Source organism: Lissotriton vulgaris, chromosome 7 (assembly GCF_964263255.1).
Source record: "Lissotriton vulgaris chromosome 7, aLisVul1.2, whole genome shotgun sequence".
Taxonomy (NCBI): Eukaryota; Metazoa; Chordata; class Amphibia; order Caudata; family Salamandridae; genus Lissotriton; species Lissotriton vulgaris.
This window is the reverse complement of record NC_141695.1, coordinates 1,054,117,199-1,054,139,567: the sequence shown is the minus strand read 5'-3', so window position 1 is coordinate 1,054,139,567 and position 22,369 is coordinate 1,054,117,199. Positions and strand designations below refer to the sequence as shown.

Genomic DNA, 22,369 nt, shown 5'->3' with positions numbered 1-22,369 from the left:
TCTCGACCCAGCCTCCTGCGGTTATTGTGAGGTTTCCTGCGCCCTTCGCGCGCAAAGCAACCGGGGCAGGCCCCGAGAGCGCCAGTGCGTAGGCCATGGAAGCAACAGGGCACAACGACTGTGCCTGTCCCTAAACACTCTCACTCTGTGTCCTCCCTCAACAGTCTGCTGAGGACTGTCTGCTTGGCCCCCTGGAGGTCTGGAGGCTGCTGTGAAATAGATATACATTCTCTAAGGTCGACTCATACCTTCTCTCCTGAGGGCGAAGGCCTCTTCGTGAGATCTTCGTATACGTGTTTTAAACTGTAAACACTTATGCCGACATGCATTAAAACATATCTTTCTGCACCTAGCATTCATCTACAAAGCGTGTGAACTGGTTTTTCTGTCTTTACAGACAGAAACATACAGGCAGGCGCAGGAACACAGCTATAGAGACAGACATGCGTCCAGGCAGAGACAGGCAGACGAACACACTCCGTCGCTGCTCCCAGCCGTGCAGTGTCCGGCCTGCACCTCTGTCTGCAACAACCACAAAAAGGCCGTGTAGAAGTTCGGTGCCCATTGGTCAGCGAGAGGTCACATGCATATTAATCTTGAAGCTGCCTACCCGTCGACCTTACACTGCACCAATAGATAAGAATAATGGGAAATATTCGTGAATATATCACATTATATTACATATTTATAATTTCGAATAGATGGAATATAGCTATAAGCTTTATCAGCACTGCAGTACATTTACCAGTACCGTTTCTAACATTTCTAATAACATTTACATATGTAATGTGCATATACATGTGCAGGTAAATGTCTTGTCTGCAGAGAGAGAGAATGTGTGCATGTGTTATCGTGACGTCAACGCGCCTGCTCCTATCGGTATGTGTGTAGGCCATGGAAATATTGACATTGTAATTATTTACGGACATTTGTGGTACATTAGTAGCTGGTTTCATTGGCAGTTTAAGCTGCACCTCGGCCCAGGGGGCCTCCTGTGTGCATGTGCTGAGACTGCTGAAACAACTGGTGTTGGTATGCTTGAGGCTGAACTTGACTTTCAAGGCGGCACATATACCGGGAGTTGACAACAATGCTGCTGATGCTTTGTCTCGTTCCAAGTTGCAGGAATTCCGGAGGTTTCACCCGCAGGCAGAGGAGCGAATGACGGAGTTCCCACCATCACTGTGGACAATTGGTGCCCCGCATTAGCGGGGCTGGTAGGTGCTTCCATGAACGATCGCACCAAAAAATCTTACCAAAGGCATTTTAATTCCTACAGGTCTTTTGTGGAGGAGGCTGGGTTGCCTCAATTGTTTGCCCCAGATGCTATTCATGGGTACCTACAGACATTAAGGGATCAGGGCAGGGCTGTCTCTTTCGTTAAAGCTAACTTGTCAGCAATAGGCTTCTTTGCTAAACTGGCAGGAGTTCGAGACCCGGGTGGCTCTTTTTTAGTCAGAAAAGCTGTGGCGGGCTGGGCTAGACTTGAGGGACCTAGGCGGGATTCTCGTAGGCCCTTGACCATCCCGACCTTATGTGCTATGGTGGACCTTTTGCCCTTGGTCTGTGATTCCCCCTTCGAAGGCACCCTGTTGGGGGCGGCCTTCACTTTAACCTTTTATGGGGCATTCCGTCTGGGTGAAGTGGTAGGGTCCTCTAGAGTAGACCAGGAAGGGGGCCTTCAACACAGGGACATTTGCCTATCACCGAGTAGTTTGGCGGTGACTTTAAGGAGATCTAAGACCGACCAATTGGGAAAAGGGGTCACCATTCGTCTGGGTCCTGCGCCAGGGGTCTCGGCCTGTCCGGTAACCCGGATGAGAGCGTATCTGGCCCTGCGCCCAGTAGGGAGCGGGCAGGCCTTGTTTGTTCATGAGAACGGGGACTGTTTGTCCCAGTTTCAGTTTAAGGCGGTCCTGGGATTGGTGCTAGCGCGACTGGGTCTGGGAGATGCAGGATACTCTTCTCATTCATTTAGGATTGGCGCAGCTACCTTGGCCGCAGGGGCGGGCCTGCAGAGCGATGCGATTAAAAGGGTGGGGCGCTGGTCGTCCGATTGCTATCGCAGATATGTGAGGCCTGAACTGTTGTGATGATTGATCAATGATTGACTGTGACTTGTGCCTGACTTTTCCATTTCTCTTCTCTGAATTAGTATGCCCGCAAAACTGGTGTGGGTGTTGGGGCACTCGTTCGTGCGTCGCGCTACGGTGCGTTTACATCAACGGCGAGTGGTGAAACCGGCAGACTTGGGCGGGACCGAATTCCTGTGGCGAGGCATCGGGGGCATGCGAATTCGTCACCTGAGGCGGCTCGTGGAGGAGTTAAGAGATCAAGAAGGGCACAAGTCCCCAGACTGGATTATCCTTCACTTGGGGGGGAATGATATGGTTGATCGTGGTCGATTGGCAGTCAAAGAGGCGTTGCTGACAGAGTTTGCGTGGTTAGGAAAGATCTTCCCATTGGCCAGGATTGCTTGGTCAGCAATGATAACGCGCAGGACATGGGGCCCAGGAGTCCGCGCAAGGTCCTTGAACGTGTCAGTAAGGCGACTCAACGGGGAGATGGCAAGGTTGTGCTCAGTCAAGGGCCGCTTGTGTCACATTCCGCACCGGATGATCTCGGGAGAGGCTATGTACCACAACGACGGGGTGCATTTGTCGGACTTGGGCACAGACACATGGATAAAAGGACTTTGGTCATTTATACAGAGCGCAGGTGGGGAGGGTGGCAGACCTGAGGGCCTTGGCCACCCTTGTGGCGGAAGAGAGACCTGCGATCAGTGACATTGACTAACACAAGGGACTGCCTTACGGACTCCATAGGCCAGCACTGAGGGGGGAGACGGTAAGCTCTTCGCTGGGAAGATGTGACCACCGGCTGGGGAGGCTAGGGCGACAGATCACGAGCCTCCTGGGTCCCTGGGCAGTCCGGTGGTCGGGGAGTGGGCCCTGGAATTGGCGGACAAGGATCAGAGGGTGGGGCCCACTTCTCTTTGACGCAGGCGCGGTGCACCTGGCGTGGTAGGCTCAGTGCGAGATGCGAGCCAGAAGGCCCCTTGGTGCTGGGGGGCGATGAGAGAATTTGCATTTATGATTTTTGCAGTTATGAAGATGAATATTAAAAGTGTCTGTGATGATGATGATTATGCATGTTACTTTGCTTTTGTCATGTTTATGATATGTTGAAATTAAACATGGCCTTTTTATAACCCACTCAATGCTTTGAAGGATTCAATTGTGGGTTAGTATGTCAACTAGGGGGGGCGGGGCCATGCTGGGGGGATCCGGGTCCTATGCCAAGCGCGAATATCATGAAGCGCGCCCTTAGGACCCGGGCCCCCCGGGCCACGCCCCCGGTCACGTGATCTGGGGCGACCGGTCGCCCAATCGGCACTCGGTCGCCCAAGTACTTCCGGGTCAGGCACACGTATGTCCGGCTGGGGGGGCAGGGGGCGGAGACCTTTGCCCTATTTAGGGTCAGGAACCCTGGCTTCTGTCTCTCTTTGCCCTCTGCCACCCCAGCTGACGACCTCGCCGGGCGACTCCTTTTTCCACCCCCTACCTTTTTACTTGTAATTTAAATTCCCACCCACCATCCCTGTTGCTTAAGAGTTGGAGGGGGTGGTTTTTTTTTGGCGGAAGAGAGACCTGCGATCAGTGACATTGACTAACACAAGGGACTGCCTTACGGACTCCATAGGCCAGCACTGAGGGGGGAGACGGTAAGCTCTTCGCTGGGAAGATGTGACCACCGGCTGGGGAGGCTAGGGCGACAGATCACGAGCCTCCTGGGTCCCTGGGCAGTCCGGTGGTCGGGGAGTGGGCCCTGGAATTGGCGGACAAGGATCAGAGGGTGGGGCCCACTTCTCTTTGACGCAGGCGCGGTGCACCTGGCGTGGTAGGCTCAGTGCGAGATGCGAGCCAGAAGGCCCCTTGGTGCTGGGGGGCGATGAGAGAATTTGCATTTATGATTTTTGCAGTTATGAAGATGAATATTAAAAGTGTCTGTGATGATGATGATTATGCATGTTACTTTGCTTTTGTCATGTTTATGATATGTTGAAATTAAACATGGCCTTTTTATAACCCACTCAATGCTTTGAAGGATTCAATTGTGGGTTAGTATGTCAACTAGGGGGGGCGGGGCCATGCTGGGGGGATCCGGGTCCTATGGTGTCTGACTAGAACCCGGCAACCGCAGTAGAGTAGTCTCAGTCACGTGAATGGGAACCGATAAAGCCCCGTGAAACGGCCGACAGTCGTGGGCGCTACACAAGTCTGACCGCATTATAGGCACAATAATCGATGGGCACCCCCTGCCAGGAGAGGGCCCGTCCGTGTCTTTAATGAAGGATGGGAGAGGCGCATCAATCAGGGGTGCGGCAGGTGCAGTGGCACCGCGGCCGAGGGGGGTTCACGCCTACTGTTCCCCAATTCTGGCTGTATTTCACTAACAAACCGGAAATAGAGATCACATTCCATTGCTTCCCAGGCACACGCCACCCCTCCGACGCCACTGATATGAGTGTCGGTGTCTGTCGAGCTAGACGTTTACAGCGACGACAAACACGACGGAGTCTGAGGGAGAGGGGGGAGGGGGACTGAACCCGAATACAACGAGACATGGGACAGAATGAGAGACGGGGCGGGTGCGAGACTTCAGGAAAGAGGGCCAGGAGAAAGGCGAGAGACAGACGGACAGCGCGACGCTCTGACAGAGATGGGGCGGGCCTCCTCGTGGTCTTTCCCATCAGGTATGGCCACACGAGCGACACAAAACCAAGGACTGTTGGATTGTTGTGTTTTATGAGCATTGTCCCCAATGAGCGGGTGAGAGTGGTGGGGTTAGGTATGTCAGGCCGCGTAATAAACAGGAAAACTGAAAGACGAACATTTGTAGATTCAGCCTCAAAAACATCCTCAAAATATATCTTGCAAATGTACCTAGGATTGTTCCCGTGTGTACAAAACGCAGACGCGCGCCTCCCACATTTCGGATTATCCCTAGAGGTTATTGTGAGCCTGGTACAGTTATGTCCTCTGAACCGAGGGTGGCGTGTTCTGGTTAATGGTGTTGGTCGAAAATGTGTCCACAGCTAAGGGGCGACGGGGAGGGGCAGTGGGGTTTTAAAATGGTTGGCCTGTACCGAACACCACGTGTACTGGGAGAGATTACACAACCTGTGTACTGGGAGAGAATACACAACCTGTGCCACCGTGCTCCGAGGGCGCGTGTACAGAGACGCCCGTGTGCCTCAGGGCACGTGTATTGTAGTGTAACATTTATAGGGCGCTGAGGGCACGCGTATGGTGCGCGAGGGCAGATGTACGGACTAAGCGTGCGTCTGATGGTACGTGTACAGAGCCCCTGCATGTCTTGGGGAGCATGTACAGACCCCCTTCGTGTCTAACTGTATAGGCTCATAAGCAGTGAGTCTCTAAGGACGCACGTGCGTGTCTGCTGGCGCATACACAGACTCCCCGTGTGTCTGACGGCACATGTACTGAGAGCCCGTGTCCGTCTCAGGGCACGTACACAGAATTCTTCAGAGTCCTTTTTGTCCGAGGGCACATTGTGAGCACAACCAGTGAGTCCTACCCACGATGCCAGCTTGTGCACCCGAACAATGCCACCCATGATCTGAGGACTGCTGCCTGGCGCAGAGGCTTGGATGGGTGTGTTTAAAATGTACCCACATGTTGCCCGTGAGAGAGACGAGGGCAGATGATGACGCATGGAGGTAGAGCTAGGCAGAGGCAGCCAGCACGGGTCAGTAGAGGCGCAGCACTGAAGCCACGGGGTCGCGGAGGAGCCGGGGTCTGTTTTCTGGTGTCTGTTTGTCTGGGTTCATTCTCGACCCAGCCTCCTGCGGTTATTGTGAGGTTTCCTGCGCCCTTCGCGCGCAAAGCAACCGGGGCAGGCCCCGAGAGCGCCAGTGCGTAGGCCATGGAAGCAACAGGGCACAACGACTGTGCCTGTCCCTAAACACTCTCACTCTGTGTCCTCCCTCAACAGTCTGCTGAGGACTGTCTGCTTGGCCCCCTGGAGGTCTGGAGGCTGCTGTGAAATAGATATACATTCTCTAAGGTCGACTCATACCTTCTCTCCTGAGGGCGAAGGCCTCTTCGTGAGATCTTCGTATACGTGTTTTAAACTGTAAACACTTATGCCGACATGCATTAAAACATATCTTTCTGCACCTAGCATTCATCTACAAAGCGTGTGAACTGGTTTTTCTGTCTTTACAGACAGAAACATACAGGCAGGCGCAGGAACACAGCTATAGAGACAGACATGCGTCCAGGCAGAGACAGGCAGACGAACACACTCCGTCGCTGCTCCCAGCCGTGCAGTGTCCGGCCTGCACCTCTGTCTGCAACAACCACAAAAAGGCCGTGTAGAAGTTCGGTGCCCATTGGTCAGCGAGAGGTCACATGCATATTAATCTTGAAGCTGCCTACCCGTCGACCTTACACTGCACCAATAGATAAGAATAATGGGAAATATTCGTGAATATATCACATTATATTACATATTTATAATTTCGAATAGATGGAATATAGCTATAAGCTTTATCAGCACTGCAGTACATTTACCAGTACCGTTTCTAACATTTCTAATAACATTTACATATGTAATGTGCATATACATGTGCAGGTAAATGTCTTGTCTGCAGAGAGAGAGAATGTGTGCATGTGTTATCGTGACGTCAACGCGCCTGCTCCTATCGGTATGTGTGTAGGCCATGGAAATATTGACATTGTAATTATTTACGGACATTTGTGGTACATTAGTAGCTGGTTTCATTGGCAGTTTAAGCTGCACCTCGGCCCTTCCCACTATGAATCCAGACTCCTAACTTCGCAATAACACACTTCTAACCCCTTGGCACTGAATGAAGCTTCATTCCGTGCCAAGGGGGGGGGGGGGGGGGCGCGGGGCATCCTGAGGCAAGAAGGGAGGCAGAGGGCGAAGAAGGGCACGGGCGGCGAATGTTGGGCAGACAGTGAACAACGAGTTGAGCCATAATGTGCTCTTTGGTGCTTGAGGTTCCCGTGGTCAGAGCTCCCGAAGTCACTCCAGGGATCGGGTATCCGCGTGTGTGTGGGCAGAGGGTAGGGGCGGCCCGGGGCAGGGAAGTAAATGTTTGATGATGAAGCTAATGAACATGCTCAGGATCCGGCCCTTCCACTAATAAAAGCGATCCTGTCCGCAAGCCCTCGCCCCGCCCAGACCTATAAACTGAACACAATCACAGCCCACACTGGGCTACAAACACACGCCGGCCCCTGAGCTGGGAGGAGGCGAGACAGGAGTGTGAGGGGAAGGGCCTTACTCGGTCTCACTGAACACCTCCCTCTGGAGCCACTGCCCTGTGCACGCCACAGCCAAACCCAACAGATACCACAGCCCTGTGCGCGCCACAGCCAACCCAGACAGATACCACAGCCCTGTGCACGCCACAGCCAAACCCAACAGATACCACAGCCCTGTGCGCGCCACAGCCAACCCAGACAAATACCACAGCCCTGTGCACGGCACAGCCAAACCCAACAGATACCACAGCCCTGTGCCTGCTACAGCCAATCCCAACAGATACCACAGCCCTGTGCCCACCACAGCCAAACCCAACAGATACCACAGCCCTGTGCGCGCCAAAGCCAACCCGGACAGATACCACAGCCAAACCCAACAGATACCACAGCCAACCCCAACAGATACCACAGTCCTGTGCCCGTCACAGCCAAACCCAACAGATACCACTGCCCTGTGCCCGTCACAGCCAAACCCAACAGATACCACAGCCTTGTCCGCGCTGCAGCCAAACCCAAGATACCACAGCCCTGTGCCCGCCACAGCCAAACCCAACAGATACCACAGCCCTGTGTGCGCCACAGCCAACCCCAAGATACCACAGCCCTGTGCCCGCCACAGCCAAACCCAACAGATACCACAGCCAATCCCAACAGATACCACAGCCCTGTGCCTGCTACAGCCAAACCCAACAGATACCACAGCCCTGTGCGTGCCACAGCCATCCCCAACAGATACCACAGCCCTGTGCCTGCTACAGCCAATCCCAACAGATACCACAGCCCTGTGCCTGCTACAGCCAAACCCAACAGATACCACAGCCCTGTGCACGCCACAGCCAAACCCAACAGATACCACAGCCAACCCCAACAGATACCACAGCACTGTGCGCACCACAACCAACCCCAACAGATACCACAGCCCTGTGCGCCCCACAGCCAACCCCAACAGATACCACAGCCATGTGCGCGCCACAGCCAAACCCAACAGATACCACAGCCCTGTCCGCGCTGCAGCCAAACCCAAGATACCACAGCCCTGTGCCCGCCACAGCCAAACCCAACAGATACCACAGCCCTGTGTGCGCCACAGCCAACCCCAAGATACCACAGCCCTGTGCCCACCACAGCCAAACCCAACAGATACCACAGCCAATACCAACAGATACCACAGCCCTGTGCCTGCTACAGCCAAACCCAACAGATACCACAGCCCTGTGCACGCCACAGCCAACCCCAACAGATACCACAGCCCTGTGCTCGCCACAGCCAACCCCAACAGATGCCACAGCCAAACCCAACAGATACCACAGCCCTGTGCACGCAGCAGCCAAACCCAACAGATACCACAGCCCTGTGCGAGCCACAGCCAACCCCAACAGATACCACAGCCCTGTGCACGCAGCAGCCAAACCCAACAGATACCACAGCCCTGTGTGAGCCACAGCCAAACCCAACAGATACCACAGCCCTGTGCGCGCCACAGTCAAACCCAACAGATACCACAGCCCTGTGAGTGCCAAAGCCAAACCCAACAGATACCACAGCCCTCTGCGCGCAGCAGCCAAACCCAACACATAGCACAGCCCTGTGTGCGCCACAGCCAACCCCCTTAGATACCACTGCTTTGTCTGCAGTTTATTCAACTGATGGACGTGTACAAACAGCCCATGACAAGACAGGCGGCTCCGAAATATCCATCGGACCTGATGCCGTCAGTCCACTCGCAAATGTGGGGAACAGCCCGAGATACTCCCAATCTACGGGTCACGCACTAGCCAGTGCCCTTTCTTGCCTGGAAGTGGCATCCTCATAGACACACAGTAAGTGCTGAGGAGTGTGTGTCCCTGCGAGTGTGTGCTTGTGTCTGTGTGAAGAGCTGGGCTTTGCTAGGCCAGCGCCTTGGCCGGAGAGAGCTTTGCCCCCCTCGCTGATGAGGTTTCTTGATGCAACGGTCACCGCAAACCCCGGCTCCGAGCTCTGCCCTGGCACCGCTGCCGCCTCTGCGCGGAGAGAGCCCCGGGCACAGAGAGCTGGCCTCCTCGCTGCTGATGCTGAATACAACGGAGCGTAGGGAGCCCTCTGTACCCACAGCCCAGCCACTGACAGCAGTGCCTGGCCTCCGAACGCACCCCCCCCCCCCTCAACCCACCCGCATCACTCCCAGGTCAGGTCCTTCACACCGGGACCAAGGTTTCTATTGAGGGTGCATGACAAGGAACAGGGCAGATGGAGTGTTAAAAAAGCACTCGTGCCACATTAACAAGTGAATAAAAGCACTTCACTTCGAAGCACTTGAGCCTCTGGACCCTGCTGCTTGCACAATTGTAAAGCAGACAGCTCTGTGCGCCTCTGAAGACTCGCGCCCTGGGCCTGCGCCCAGCTCACCAATGCCAAAAGCCGGCCCTGTCTGTGCGTGTTTGTGAGCCCGTATCTATCCGCACGGGTTCGTGTTTCAGCCGTTCATTCCCCCCTCGCTGCTGCAGTAGTTTGCACGCGTTGATGTAGTCCCCAGGTACACCTCCCTCTCTCACTGCTACACCCAATGTTTGACCAATGAACTGATCCGTCCGCCTATTCTGTACCAGGGCCACTCTGTGTCTCTCGTCCGCTCACCCACAGCAGACACGGCTCCTTTATTCAACTCACTAGAGTGACAATAAACATGAATCACGACCAAATATCATTACATATGTAAGTGGTTTATCAATAAATAGCAAATGCCGCTGTATGCCCCTTTCTCCACCTACAGACAGTTTGATTCCAACACACACACGTATCGATCTGTATAATACTTTTAGAAAGAATATATATATATATTATTTAGTTTCATTTTATTCGATTATGTGCCAGCAAACGGTACGAATATTACTTGACGACGGACACAGTGCACATAAACAGACAATTACAACGAACAAAATGCGTGCGGAGAACAATAATGGCGACTCGTTTCTACAGCCGTATACGGCCTAATCCTTTTCGACGGCCACTCACAAGAAATTATATTAAATAAAAGGAAACGCGTATATTTACATATATGACGCATCCGCATTTGACAAACAATCTCCTGTGAATAAAGTGGAGGAAAGGAAAAACCAAAACAGAAGACAAACGACGACCCCCGGCACTTTTCAAGGAGGCCCAAAAGGGTATCAAAGAATGTCATTCATTTAAAGAAAGACAAAAAAAATACATTACAAATTTATTAAAACAAAGTTCATACTAAGCCGCCCCGCCCCCCCCCCACCCCAACACACACGCACAATAAAGAACATAGATTCGAATCATGTCAGAAATGGAAAGAGTGTTACAAATCAACCCGATATTTAAGACCTGTTAATCTACTTCTGAGGCACACTGCACAAAGTAAGTCACATCATGGTGGGTTTGCGTCCTCCATTCCAGCACCACCTTTAATCCACCTTGTTGGGGATTGTAAGACCCTCTGTCGGTAAGCAATTCCTCTTTGTTTCCCAAACCAACGCACAAATAAGATATCTAAAAAGTCTCCAACGATTGCTACATAACTTCCGGAATAAATTGCTTGACGCCAGCAATGCACAGAATTGAATGCACCGATACAGATCGACATTCTAATTAGCCTCTGGAACACGCGGCCTGGTGGCTGCCTTACTGACACCGGAACTCTGAATTCTAATACCCGCTTAGACGCTGGGCCCATAATTGTGTGTTTTTTGCCAAATCACCACCCACCCTGTTCCTTTCTCTGAAAATATCCGGAAAGTAACATTTATAAACAAAATTACTCAATGCATCGACCTGACCGTTGTAACACAAATCATATCACATATCACCTGTGTAAATCCGCTGCCTACAATTTAATTATTTAATGGCACATTACTGCCTAAGTGTTTCTCACCAGAATTACGCTTCTGTTTTAAATCAGTCTCGACTTTAATAAACAAATGCTCTATTTTCCGTAAGCAAAAATTATAATCGATACAAAATAAATGTGAATACATTACTGCCCATGGAGGGGGCCAGCGAGGCCCACGATTGGCTAAAACACACAGACTTAGACTAAGACTAAGAGAATTCTCAGGGTAGAGAAAAACTACTAAGACCCTATTTAATAAAGAACGTTGCATAAACACACAACCAAAACAAGGACAAAGCATTTTTTAACTACACACCATTAAAATCTCAACATTATTTTTGATCTCAATGCAGCTTATGCTAGACAAGGACCTGCCTACCAACCATCTCTCGCCGTGAATATTGCTGTTTTTGTGAGCCACGGGCTTACTCCTCCTCAGATTCTCCCGGTAATTTCCAACCCAACGAGAGGCCCATCTCCCATCAATCAATCAATCAGGAGTTTGTTAAAGCGCAACTACTCACACGTAAGGGTCTCAAGGCGCTAGGGGTGGGGTGGGGGGTGCAGGTTCCATTCCATCAAGGGGGGGGTCTGTCGAAGAGCCAGGTTTTGAGGTTTCTTGCGAAGATGGGGAGCGATGTTGTCTGTCTGAGGTGGAGCCCATGACATTAAGAAAGCCCACCTCATTTTATATTCTTGGAAATGACCCTCAACATTGGAAGCAAAAGCCGCGCTCAGATGTGAACCTGGTTTACTATGCCAAAGCCAATCCCCCCAGAGTACCCGCAGGGCAGTCCTCTTCACCTATTGGAGGGTTGGCTGGCTACTGGCCCATAACCTGGTCCTCTGGTGCAGACCACATCTCCGCCAAACAAATGGAGCAACCATCTAAATAGAAGGCCAGGAACAGCTTTAGCAGCATTCCCCCCTAACACCTTTTAAGGACATTAAAGCCCCAAACGCCCCCTTTGGGACAATTCTGTGGCTGATTATCAGTAAGATGTCACTGCCAGCCATGAGCCCGCCCGTCGCCCCCAACAAACACAAGAAGAGCAACCCTTGATCCACCATTTTGCCCCCAGTCATTCCTGGAGCCACTGGGGCCCACAATAATGGAGTCACTGGCCATTCTGGGGGCACCTTGTGGTATTCTGCCACATCTGATTGCTTTAGAAATTCTTTAAATATGTGATTGCCAAGGAAGTCGTTTTTTTATTAGTGCTTTACGATCAGTTCAGACATAAAAGTCAAATTAGGTCATTTGTGTTTGAATAATAGAAAAGAGTTGTTCAATGGCACATGAACACACTTTCCGGGTGTATAAACACTTTTACATTCTTCCCTTTAACCTAGATTGCTGTAGGGGTATTAAATGCTATCCGGTCTTTATTAATAAAGAAAATGTAATTAATTATTTACAAATAACTAAGAATATTTATTCATGTAGCACTGGGCATCTCTTTCGATTACTTCACAGCGCTGTGGGCAGAAATGGATGTATAGTCCTGTGAAAGCCCATGTTCCATATCCTTCCATCACTGCCCCCAGTGACCTGGGCTTTAGTTGCAGGTGTTTAAACTACAACATTTAGATTCGTAGCTTTTCAACAGGGTTTTTTTGGGGGTGGGTGGAGCAAAGATGTAGTGGAGGAATAGGGCAGAGGGGGCGGGGGGGGGGGCGAGGGTGGTGATGAGACATGCTATGCCAAGAGGAAGTACTGAAGCTTTTACAGCCACATCAGACTATCTTCAAAAAACAATGTGACCTTCAGCAATACGTGCCCTTGAAACAAAAAACTAAACATTAGGGCAGCATTCGAAACATTCAGTAGATTAACGTGAGAAGGTAAAAGGTGTCACGTGCAATATACTTCCTGACAGAGTTTAGTTGTGATACACTGAAGGGCTGTATTGAATATCTTTATCACATTTATTGTAGGAAAGGCCCTTCAGACCTTCTACAAAGTTTGAGCTTGCTCACAATATTTAACAATTTACATGTGTGAAAAGAAGTTCTTTGTGGGATACGGAAAATATATAGGACCTAATAGTGAGGTGGCCTGAATAAAGTTTGACAATCCTTTCTCCTGGTTTTTTTGCCCAAATGATCGAACCTCTCCCACTTTGACATTCTCAAACACAACAGTTCAGCATCCAACTCTGATGCGCAAACCAAATGAAAGAGCCTAAACTGTGTTCTTTCCTTACAAATGTGATAATATGGGTGGGCAAACGATGCAAACACACCCTCCGCCCCTGTCAAATACCTCAAAGCAATGACCTAAAACTACATAGACATACTCAACATTCAACTGTGGTGCAGTGTAAAGTGCCTCTTTCCTTAAAGATGTGACAATGTCAAGGATTGAACATTTATCACCCTCAAATATCCTAGAAGGTTCATCTCTAATGATAAAGGCACATTCAACATCTAGCTTTGGTGCATGGACTAATTGAAAGGGTGTAAGGCAGCTCTCGCCTTGTATATGCCATCATTTCAGAAACTCAGGAGACACAACACCACCCCCCTTGTCAATACCCCACAAAAGTGTCCTCTGATGATGGAGACACACTGAATATCCATCACTAGTGAGAACCAATAAAAAGTGTAAAGCGGGCTCTTTCCTTAAAAATGTGATAATTTGGGTGCAAAACATGCACACTCCTTCTCTACCAATATCAAATATCCCGAAATGTTGACCTCAAATGACAAAGGCACACTCAAAATCCCACTCTGGTGCATTAATCAATCAAAAAAGTCAGAAGTGCCTCTTTCCTTACAAATGTGATAATTTGAGGGGCAAAACATGTCCAGTCCTCCCGCTCACTCGCCCAAACATCCCAAAAGACTGACCTCTAATGACAAAGACATACTCAACATCAAACTTTGGTGTGCGAAACAATTGAAGGAGCATAACCCATGATCTTTCTTTACAAATGTGATCATTTAGGGGCAGAACATACGCACCTTTCACTCCTGTAATGAAATGTATAAAGCGCACTAATGCCCGGAGGCGTCTAGGCACTAACCTACAGAAGGAAGTGACAAGAAGAGTCTGGACTGATGTAAAAGTATATGAAGCCTAGCGATTGAAAAGCCAAAGATTCAGAAGAGGAATGACAGGAAGAGTTTTTGGGAGACTTGAATTCGCCACAGCCTCTGGAAACATACTTTTGGCAAACATTCGTTTATATCTGCACAGCACTGGGAGAGACAAATTGTCCCGACAGCTCACCTTGACGAAAGTGTGACTATAGGGAGCTGTCCTCGCTCTCCTGCCAGTTCAAGCTTTGATTTTAATAAACTCGGTTACCCTCTGAGAGCAAGTTACTCTTCCATATTTCCTCTGAGCATTCACTCAGAAGTGTGCCTACACTCAGTTGCGGCCCGTGGAGGGAGTTCTGTGGGGTGGAAAGGCGGGGCGGGAAGGGGCAGGGTGGGGGGTAGTAAACACCGGAATATGGATGATTGCAGGTAAGTAAACAATGAAATGAATAAAACGAATTTCGTAGCGCGCTCTGCATCGCATTTTGCAATGCAGGGCGTTCAACAAAATTAGTTTCATCCATTTCATTGTTTACTTACCTGCAATCATCCATATACCGGTGTTTACTACCCACCACCCTGCCCCTCCCCCCACCTTTCCGCCCCACTGAACTCCCTCCAGGGGCCACAACTGCCTACACTGTACCCTAGGAATAAGGAGGTAGGGGTAGTACCTATGAGATCTTTCTCTTGTGAGTCCTGATGAAAGCCAGGTTATTTATGGTAGCTGGCTGAAATATGTCGGTGTTTTGCAGAGTGGAGGAGTAGGGGGTGCATTATAGCCTACCATACCACCATCCACTGGTCTATTAATGACCTTTTACTCTGGTCAGGGAATCCAATATTAAAGTTACATTTGGAATTCCTGTGGTCAGTTTTAAAGTGTTGTATCTGCACCATTTTCACTTGTGATCCCAAACTGTTTCTCTCTATGTGTTGTATTGTCTTCCGCTCCCCTATTGCTCCACCTCCAGCGTTGGTCTGTACGGAGGTGTGTTAGCAGCCCTATGATGAAGCATGACACAGATTTCTGTGTGTTAGGGCAGTTTTAACATCCTGGTGTGTTTTTCTCACACCTAGATTACAGCAATTTCAAGTGTAAAGCCCCCCCCATCTACATGTGTGTGTGTAAACATACTTTTATCTCTATATCTGGGCAGCTTTTCAATAACAGGCACAGCAAGTGGAAACATTTGCTGTTTTGTTGTAACAGCTTTTCATTATATATATAGATATTTGCATCTATTCCTCTTCACTACAGCAACAGTAAAGAACATCCAATTTAAGGCCAGGTTTATGAAGGACGGACAAATGAATAAAACACTGATAGATATAACAAAGAGGCAGTGCCAAACTAGCTGGTCTGAAGCACCTTTTATCCTCAAAAGGAAGTTCAGCCTCATGAGCAGATTCACAGCACATTCCACCTAAGTTATCTGGATTTGCCACCCTGAATGACGTGTGACACTGAGAAGTTGACCCCTGTCCTACCATAGATGTGCACTTAGGAGAATATTCATCTCACCACACAGACATTCCCTCTTCTTGAACACTTGAAACTATTGCAAAAAAACAGGTCTGTTCCCTTTTACTCAAACAACATGGACAGCCCCCACCCATTAAAGCTGTTTTACCCACAGTAGGTTTCCTTTCTTCAAATCAGATCAATAGACAATATTACGTCAATGCAAATTCACCTATTCTGCAAAACACAGCCAGATTCATCAATGTCCCGATTTGCGAGTCCTTAATAGCGATTATTAAGGAATCGCTATTAATGACTCGCAAAACGGGATTCATGTAGAAATCGCAATATTATTTGCGATTCCTACAGCTTCCTTATTTGCGATTAGCAAATTGCTAATCGCAAATAAGGAATGACTCCCCATGCATTCCTATGGGCCTAGAGGCCCATAGGAATGCATGGGGAGTCATTCCTTATTTGCGATTAGCAATTTGCTAATCGCAAATAAGGATGCTATTTCAAGGGTGCCAGGGGTGTCCAAAGGACACCCTGTAGCACCCCTGAAATGTAAATGTAGACTGATGTTGCACACACATATGTCCAAAGGACATGTGTGTGTGTAACATACAACTTAGAAAAATGCACTAAAGTGCATTTTTCAAAGTTTTCGCTATTTACCACGAAGTCAGACTTCACGGTAAATAGCGGCCAAAAATAGCGATTTCGCAATTCAAAAATGGTTCATGCATTGCATTTAAGGAATCTCAAATAGAGATTCCTTAAATGCAATTCCTCGCAATTTAGCGATTTCACATTTTGCGATTTTTGCAATTGGGATGATGAATCCCAAATGCAAAAATTGCGCTCGCAAAGGGCCAGATTCTCAGAATCTGGCCCTTTGTGAGCCGATTTTTCAATGATGAATCTACCATTGTCAATATTGCTACCCATCGTCATCTCATTTCAAAATGTTTCATTTTCCATATAGGATATCTCTACAGCTATGGCTGGGAGACCAGCCTTGCAAATTTCCAATAACCCAAGTTGATTTCTAAAGTAGTTCTCAGTTTTGTGAATCCTTAAATGTGCTTGGCTGAGTAGGAGGAAAATTGATTGCCATTCAGTGAAACATCCAGAGCCGTTTTGATGTTCTGACTCAAAGAAGTAAAAGCGGTTGGGGAAGGAGGAGGACAGGATGTACACGCTGATAGCTCCGCAGCGGGCAAGTTCGTCGGGCTGATTTATCAGCCACCGACTCTCAATCTGAAGGACAGCTGCAACTTATGTTTCAACTCTTAAACCTATAAGCCAACCCTGTGGAACCTATGAGCTGTATGATATGGGTTCGATATGATTGAATCTTCTTTTGTTACCTTCACAAAGAAGCAGGAGGACAGACGTTTACAGTGCCGCTCCCTGGATATCTGTGGCGACTGAGGTGAGCCTCTCCTGGGCCCAGACTCTGGAGAAATTTAGGCTTTCTCTCCTCTCAGCAATACAGCTCGATCTCTGAACTGCAGATAATTATTATGTATCTGCCATCATGCCGTCCTGCTTCCCCAACCACTTTTATTTCTTTGAGTCATTAGTTTGTACCCTGAAGAAGGTGGGTGGCCAGCTGATCACGTTTCACCGAAACGTGTGTCGGCACCAGCACTATAGTCATCTTGACACTGAAAAAGTATTGAAATCAGCGACGGCTCGTGGAGGGAGTTACGGTGGGGCAGGAGGGTGGGGAGGGGGAGGGGCAGGGTGGAGGTTGCTAAAAACCGGCATATGGATAATTGCAGGTAAGTAAACAATTAAATTAATAAAACAAATTTCGTAGTGCGCCTTGCATCGCAAAATGCAATGCAGTGCGAGCTACGAAATTCGTTTTATTAATTAAATTGTTTACTTACCTGCAATTATCCATATGCCGGTTTTTAGCAACCTCCACCCTGCCCCGCCCCCTCCCCACCCTCCTGCCCTACCGTAACTCCCTCCACGAGCCGTCGCTGATTGAAATATATATTAAGCTCACTCTGAATGTATAGGAAGCACAGCGTATATTGAGTGATACAAAGCGTTGCCTTAGTGAATTATGAATGTATTTCTGTGGCACATTGATACTAATAAATAATATCATGACAGTTATTTCTCCTATCCACATTCAGCAGTGATGACAAGGGTGTCTTGTTTATGGCTTAATGTATGAGATGCTTTATATTGTTGCTGTCTGAGTGTATTGTTATGGTAAGAGTGGTATGTGTGGAGCTTGAATGTTTATTGTGGTATTTAATCTGGATGACGGGGTTGGTAGGAGTTAAAAAAATTTTTTTTACTTGTTGATTATGCAAGCTAAGAAAAATATGAAATAACAAATATTGAGCTATTCCCAATTACTAAGCTCTTCCTTGTGGCTACATTAAATTGTAGACTCTATGTGTAGAGCTAGGTTTGGAGGCGGGGATTTTCCCTTTGGTTGTTTTTCATTTTTCGTGTCCCACTCCAAGATTTGGTTTGTTCTGGCAAACCCCTCTACATATAGTTACTGTTCTGTACAAGTACCTTGATATGCAAAAATGGTGAAGCCTACCTTAGCGGCCGGGCACCTATAGGAAAAACATACAAGGATCACTGGATGATGAAATGTGAGACTTCCCTACGGCAAATTATAAATAGGGTGTGGGGGAACAGGAAAGTAAAGGACATACCAAAACATAGTCATAGCCGGGCCAGCTGGAAATGGTTCAACATATATGCCTTCAAACTAACACCGACTTCTTCTGAGAGCAGGAATATATAATCTGTCCTGTATCTAATGATTTCATGAACAGAGATATCAAAACAAATAGCAGATTACTCTCTTTTTATGATCACCCCAATCCTTCTGAATTTTCTTGATGGAAATTATATTTGTTGCCAGCAAAGGTCACAAACTTCACATGTGGGTGGTATTTCCCGCAAAAATGTTTTTGTGGTAGTGTGTTTTTCTCCACAGATCCCTTTTTTGGATGAGAACTTTCCAACAAAAAATTGATTTTGCATGTTTTCCCCTACAAATCTTAATTTTTACAGGATATTTAATACACTATTTGCACTATTTGCTTACTTTTTCAACTTACTGATGGGGTAAACTTGACAAGGTTGCTCAAAATGTCAAAAGTTGGCACAACAACTTCGCAAATACCACATAACCACATTATAATCCCTTTCAAAAAGTAATTGTACAACATCAGATTTTCAATGTTTAGTTGATCCCCAGATATGGTAGAATACTCTCCGATGGTAAGGATTTTATGACTTTTTTGGATTTAGATGGATATATACAAATTCCATAACATCAAACAGATATTTTTAAATACATTCATTTTTATCACTGTCTCCTTATTAATCGTTATAACTAATGTTTGCTAAAAGATGTTCTCAAGCCAAAATACACAGCAAAGTAGACATAGAAAGCAGCATCACTGGTTTAATAGGCGTACAATGATTTGTATGTTAATGTTGTTGTCAATGGGAAACATTTTATGCCGGGTTTGATTTTGCGTATGTGTATGTGTGTTATTTTTAACTGATTTTTAAAGCACGCAATGTTCTTATAAGGCTATCAGACTCTTTTAAAACCCGGAGATGTTTTATTTTTATTTTACAGTTTGTCCTCTTATCTTTTTGCTTTCAAGTTTGTAGTTTGACTTCTTTGGTGCGCATGCATGTCGAGGCTGCTGGTACACTGGCGCAAAGAGGGTTGACCGTTGTGGTTCTCTAGTGGCAAAGCAAAGTGGTGCAGTATGTGGTAAACTGACATTTACTTGGGTGCAGGCTGGTTGTTCGTTGGTCTCTGGTGTGCCCAGCAATGCATGTTGGCAATGTTGGTGCAAGCTCTGGTTGTTTGTGTATCCTTTGGTAAGCAGAGTGGTCCCTGTTGTAGTTGCAAGTGTTTTTCTGGTGATTGGAGATGCATATGTGGTAGCTTGTTGTTCTCAGGTTTATGAGCAGTGACTGCTATGGTTCCCTGATGTTCACAGGAGTAAATGTGACCTACTTGAGCAATGCATCTCTTGTGTCTGCTCCCTAATTCCTCATGGTTTCCTGTACTTCACTCCATAGGTCTGGTTCAAAAACCGCAGAGCCAAGTGGAGAAAGAGGGAGCGCAACCAGCAGATGGACCTGTGCAAGAATGGCTATGTGCCACAGTTTAGTGGCCTCATGCAACCCTACGACGACATGTATGCAGGTTATCCATACAACAACTGGGCCACAAAGAGTTTGACGCCAGCACCCTTGTCCACCAAAGGCTTCACCTTCTTCAACTCCATGAGCCCACTCTCATCGCAGTCCATGTTCTCGTCCCCCAGCAGCATCTCGTCCATGAGCATGCCCTCCGGCATGGGCCACTCCGCTGTGCCTGGCATGGCCAACTCCAGCCTAAATAACATTAACAACCTCAACAACATCAGCAGCTCGTCTCTGAACTCAGCCATGTCCTCCTCTGCCTGCCCCTATGGGCCCACGGGTTCGCCCTACACGGTGTACAGGGACACGTGCAACTCCAGCCTAGCTAGCCTTAGGCTCAAGTCCAAGCAGCACTCAACCTTCGGCTACAGCGGCCTGCAAAGTCCAGGTTCTGGTCTCAATGCCTGCCAGTACAACAGCTGACCCACCTGCCCGCGACGGGGTGCCTGCAGACCCTACTCAGATGTTGGGCCAGGGGGACAGAGCAGGAGACAGTACAGACCTCACCAGAGGAGGAGCTGCAATACTGTCTCTGGATTATGCGGGTTGTATGTGTTTACTTGAACTTGCACAGGAGCCTCCCCTGCCCAGTCGGTCGACTGTGAGTGTCCAGGATGCTTGGAAGCTATTGCTGGTGGCCATGGATATGGGGATGATGTTGTGGCATCAATGGATAGGACAGTGTTTTGATGTATGCACACGCCTCCTTGCCTGTGCTCACCCATTTGTAAATAAAGACTGGATGTCGGCCATTTTAGGACACATGGAAGCAGCCTACATACCCGTGTGTGGATAATGTTTACCACTGAAAAGCCAGTTGCAAAATAAGAATCCAGAAGGGGAGAAGAGGGTGGGGGGGTCTAAGTTTGCAAGATAGGAACACGGAAAAGACAAGGGTCAACCACTTTAACAAGGTGATGTGTACATATTACGTTGTGCCGGATGATTGTGCTCAACAGCTGAATAAACTGTTTGAAAATGCACGATTGTTGATGTTTTTCAGTGGAAGGAATACTGTTTCTCCTTTCTTAGTCCAGCAGCTAGAAGGTTCCTACCTCTGCCCTTTCAGACCATGCAGTATCAACCCTCCCTGGACCACACTAACAGCAGACAACAACAATTCCAGGACCTTTACAGCTGTGTAATACCCCAGACGATCCTCACAAACATTTGTATTTTATGCTTCGATCTGTATGGTCGCCTTTTATTTATCTGCAGTTTTATTCTTCCCGTGTACCCCCCGGAATATGCTATGTAGATGACAATGTAAAAATAAAATCAATATCTGTAGGCGCCTGTGTAAAAATTCCTGACACTGCATCTGTAAAGGAAAGCCAAGCTCGGGATGCTGAGTTGCTTGTTTGAAAATAGAAATATAAAGAAATAAAAGGAACCAAAAAAAAATCACTGTCTTGCAACATAAAGTTAGACATGTTTTTACATGTGGTTTGTCGGTTAAAACATGTTTTCAAATGATCATTAATTATTAATACGCAAACAAAACGCATATGAAGTTTAATTGCAGGCATATTTGTTGCTTATTATGTTATACATGTTGACGACAAAGAATCATAATATAAAATGCACCTGGCACCCTGACACCCTTCCATCACCCCTGCACCCGTATTTCTTAGCTGTGGTAAACGTTATGTTGATGTCTGGATGTTTAATGCTGTTGTGGCTAAGGATGCAGTGTAATTGTCTTATAAATTATGAATAATGTCTTGTGAATATTATTTTTTCGGAATTAAGAGCATGGGAAATAAAATAATTTTCAAAATTATTTCAACATATTTATTTGGTGGTATGAATGTCTGCTTTGCCCCTCACTTGTGCCTTCTCTCTCTTACTCTTTCACTTTCTCTTTCACCACCCACAAGATGAAAAAAAAAATTCTGCATGTTTTTTTCAACCCCACTTTACATAGGAAAGATCATTTTTTCTCTTGATGAGTGCTTTGGTGCCGTTTTATATCTAAATGAAACATTGCAAAATAAGTGTTTTTCACCTGTTTGACCATATAAAGTTGAGTGTAAATTGGTTTGGGGTACTCACATTTATGGGGATGGGAGCAAAACACAATTTCTCCATTATATACATTTCGAATAGTGGAAGTTGCCACTCTGTTGTTGTGGTTCAGCTTCACATTTTATTGAAAATATATTTTTTTATTTTCCTCCAACAAGGCCTCTAGAATTATGTGTTTTTGAAGCTGAGACGTTTCCCACATAATTATGGATTTCCTTCAGTTATCACATAATACATAATCTGCTGCATAATCTGCAGATTGTAACAGAAAATCATTTCTAGTTAAAACGGATCAAAATATACTACAAATATGCCAAAATGTTTTGGTGTACATTAGGGAATCCATTGCAAACGTTGACAGGTCATCTTTTTGTTGCTGATTTCATATGACTGGTGTGGATATATGATGTTACAACGCGGACTTTTACTCCGCATACCGTTACAACGCGGTTTTTACAA

At 47.5% G+C, this 22,369-nt stretch overlaps 1 protein-coding gene across 1 annotated transcript in view; it reads left to right on the top strand.

Annotated features, from left to right (window-relative positions):
- PITX1 (paired like homeodomain 1) overlaps positions 1-21,665 on the top strand; it is a 110,190-nt gene extending 88,525 nt beyond the window's left edge. Inside the window, exon 4 of the mRNA XM_086931504.1 lies at positions 19,757-21,665. Within this exon, the coding sequence (XP_086787630.1) occupies positions 19,757-20,305 (549 nt within the window). The 3' untranslated portion in view covers positions 20,306-21,665. The remainder of the gene's footprint in view (positions 1-19,756) is intronic.
- Positions 21,666-22,369: the final 704 nt, after the last annotated feature.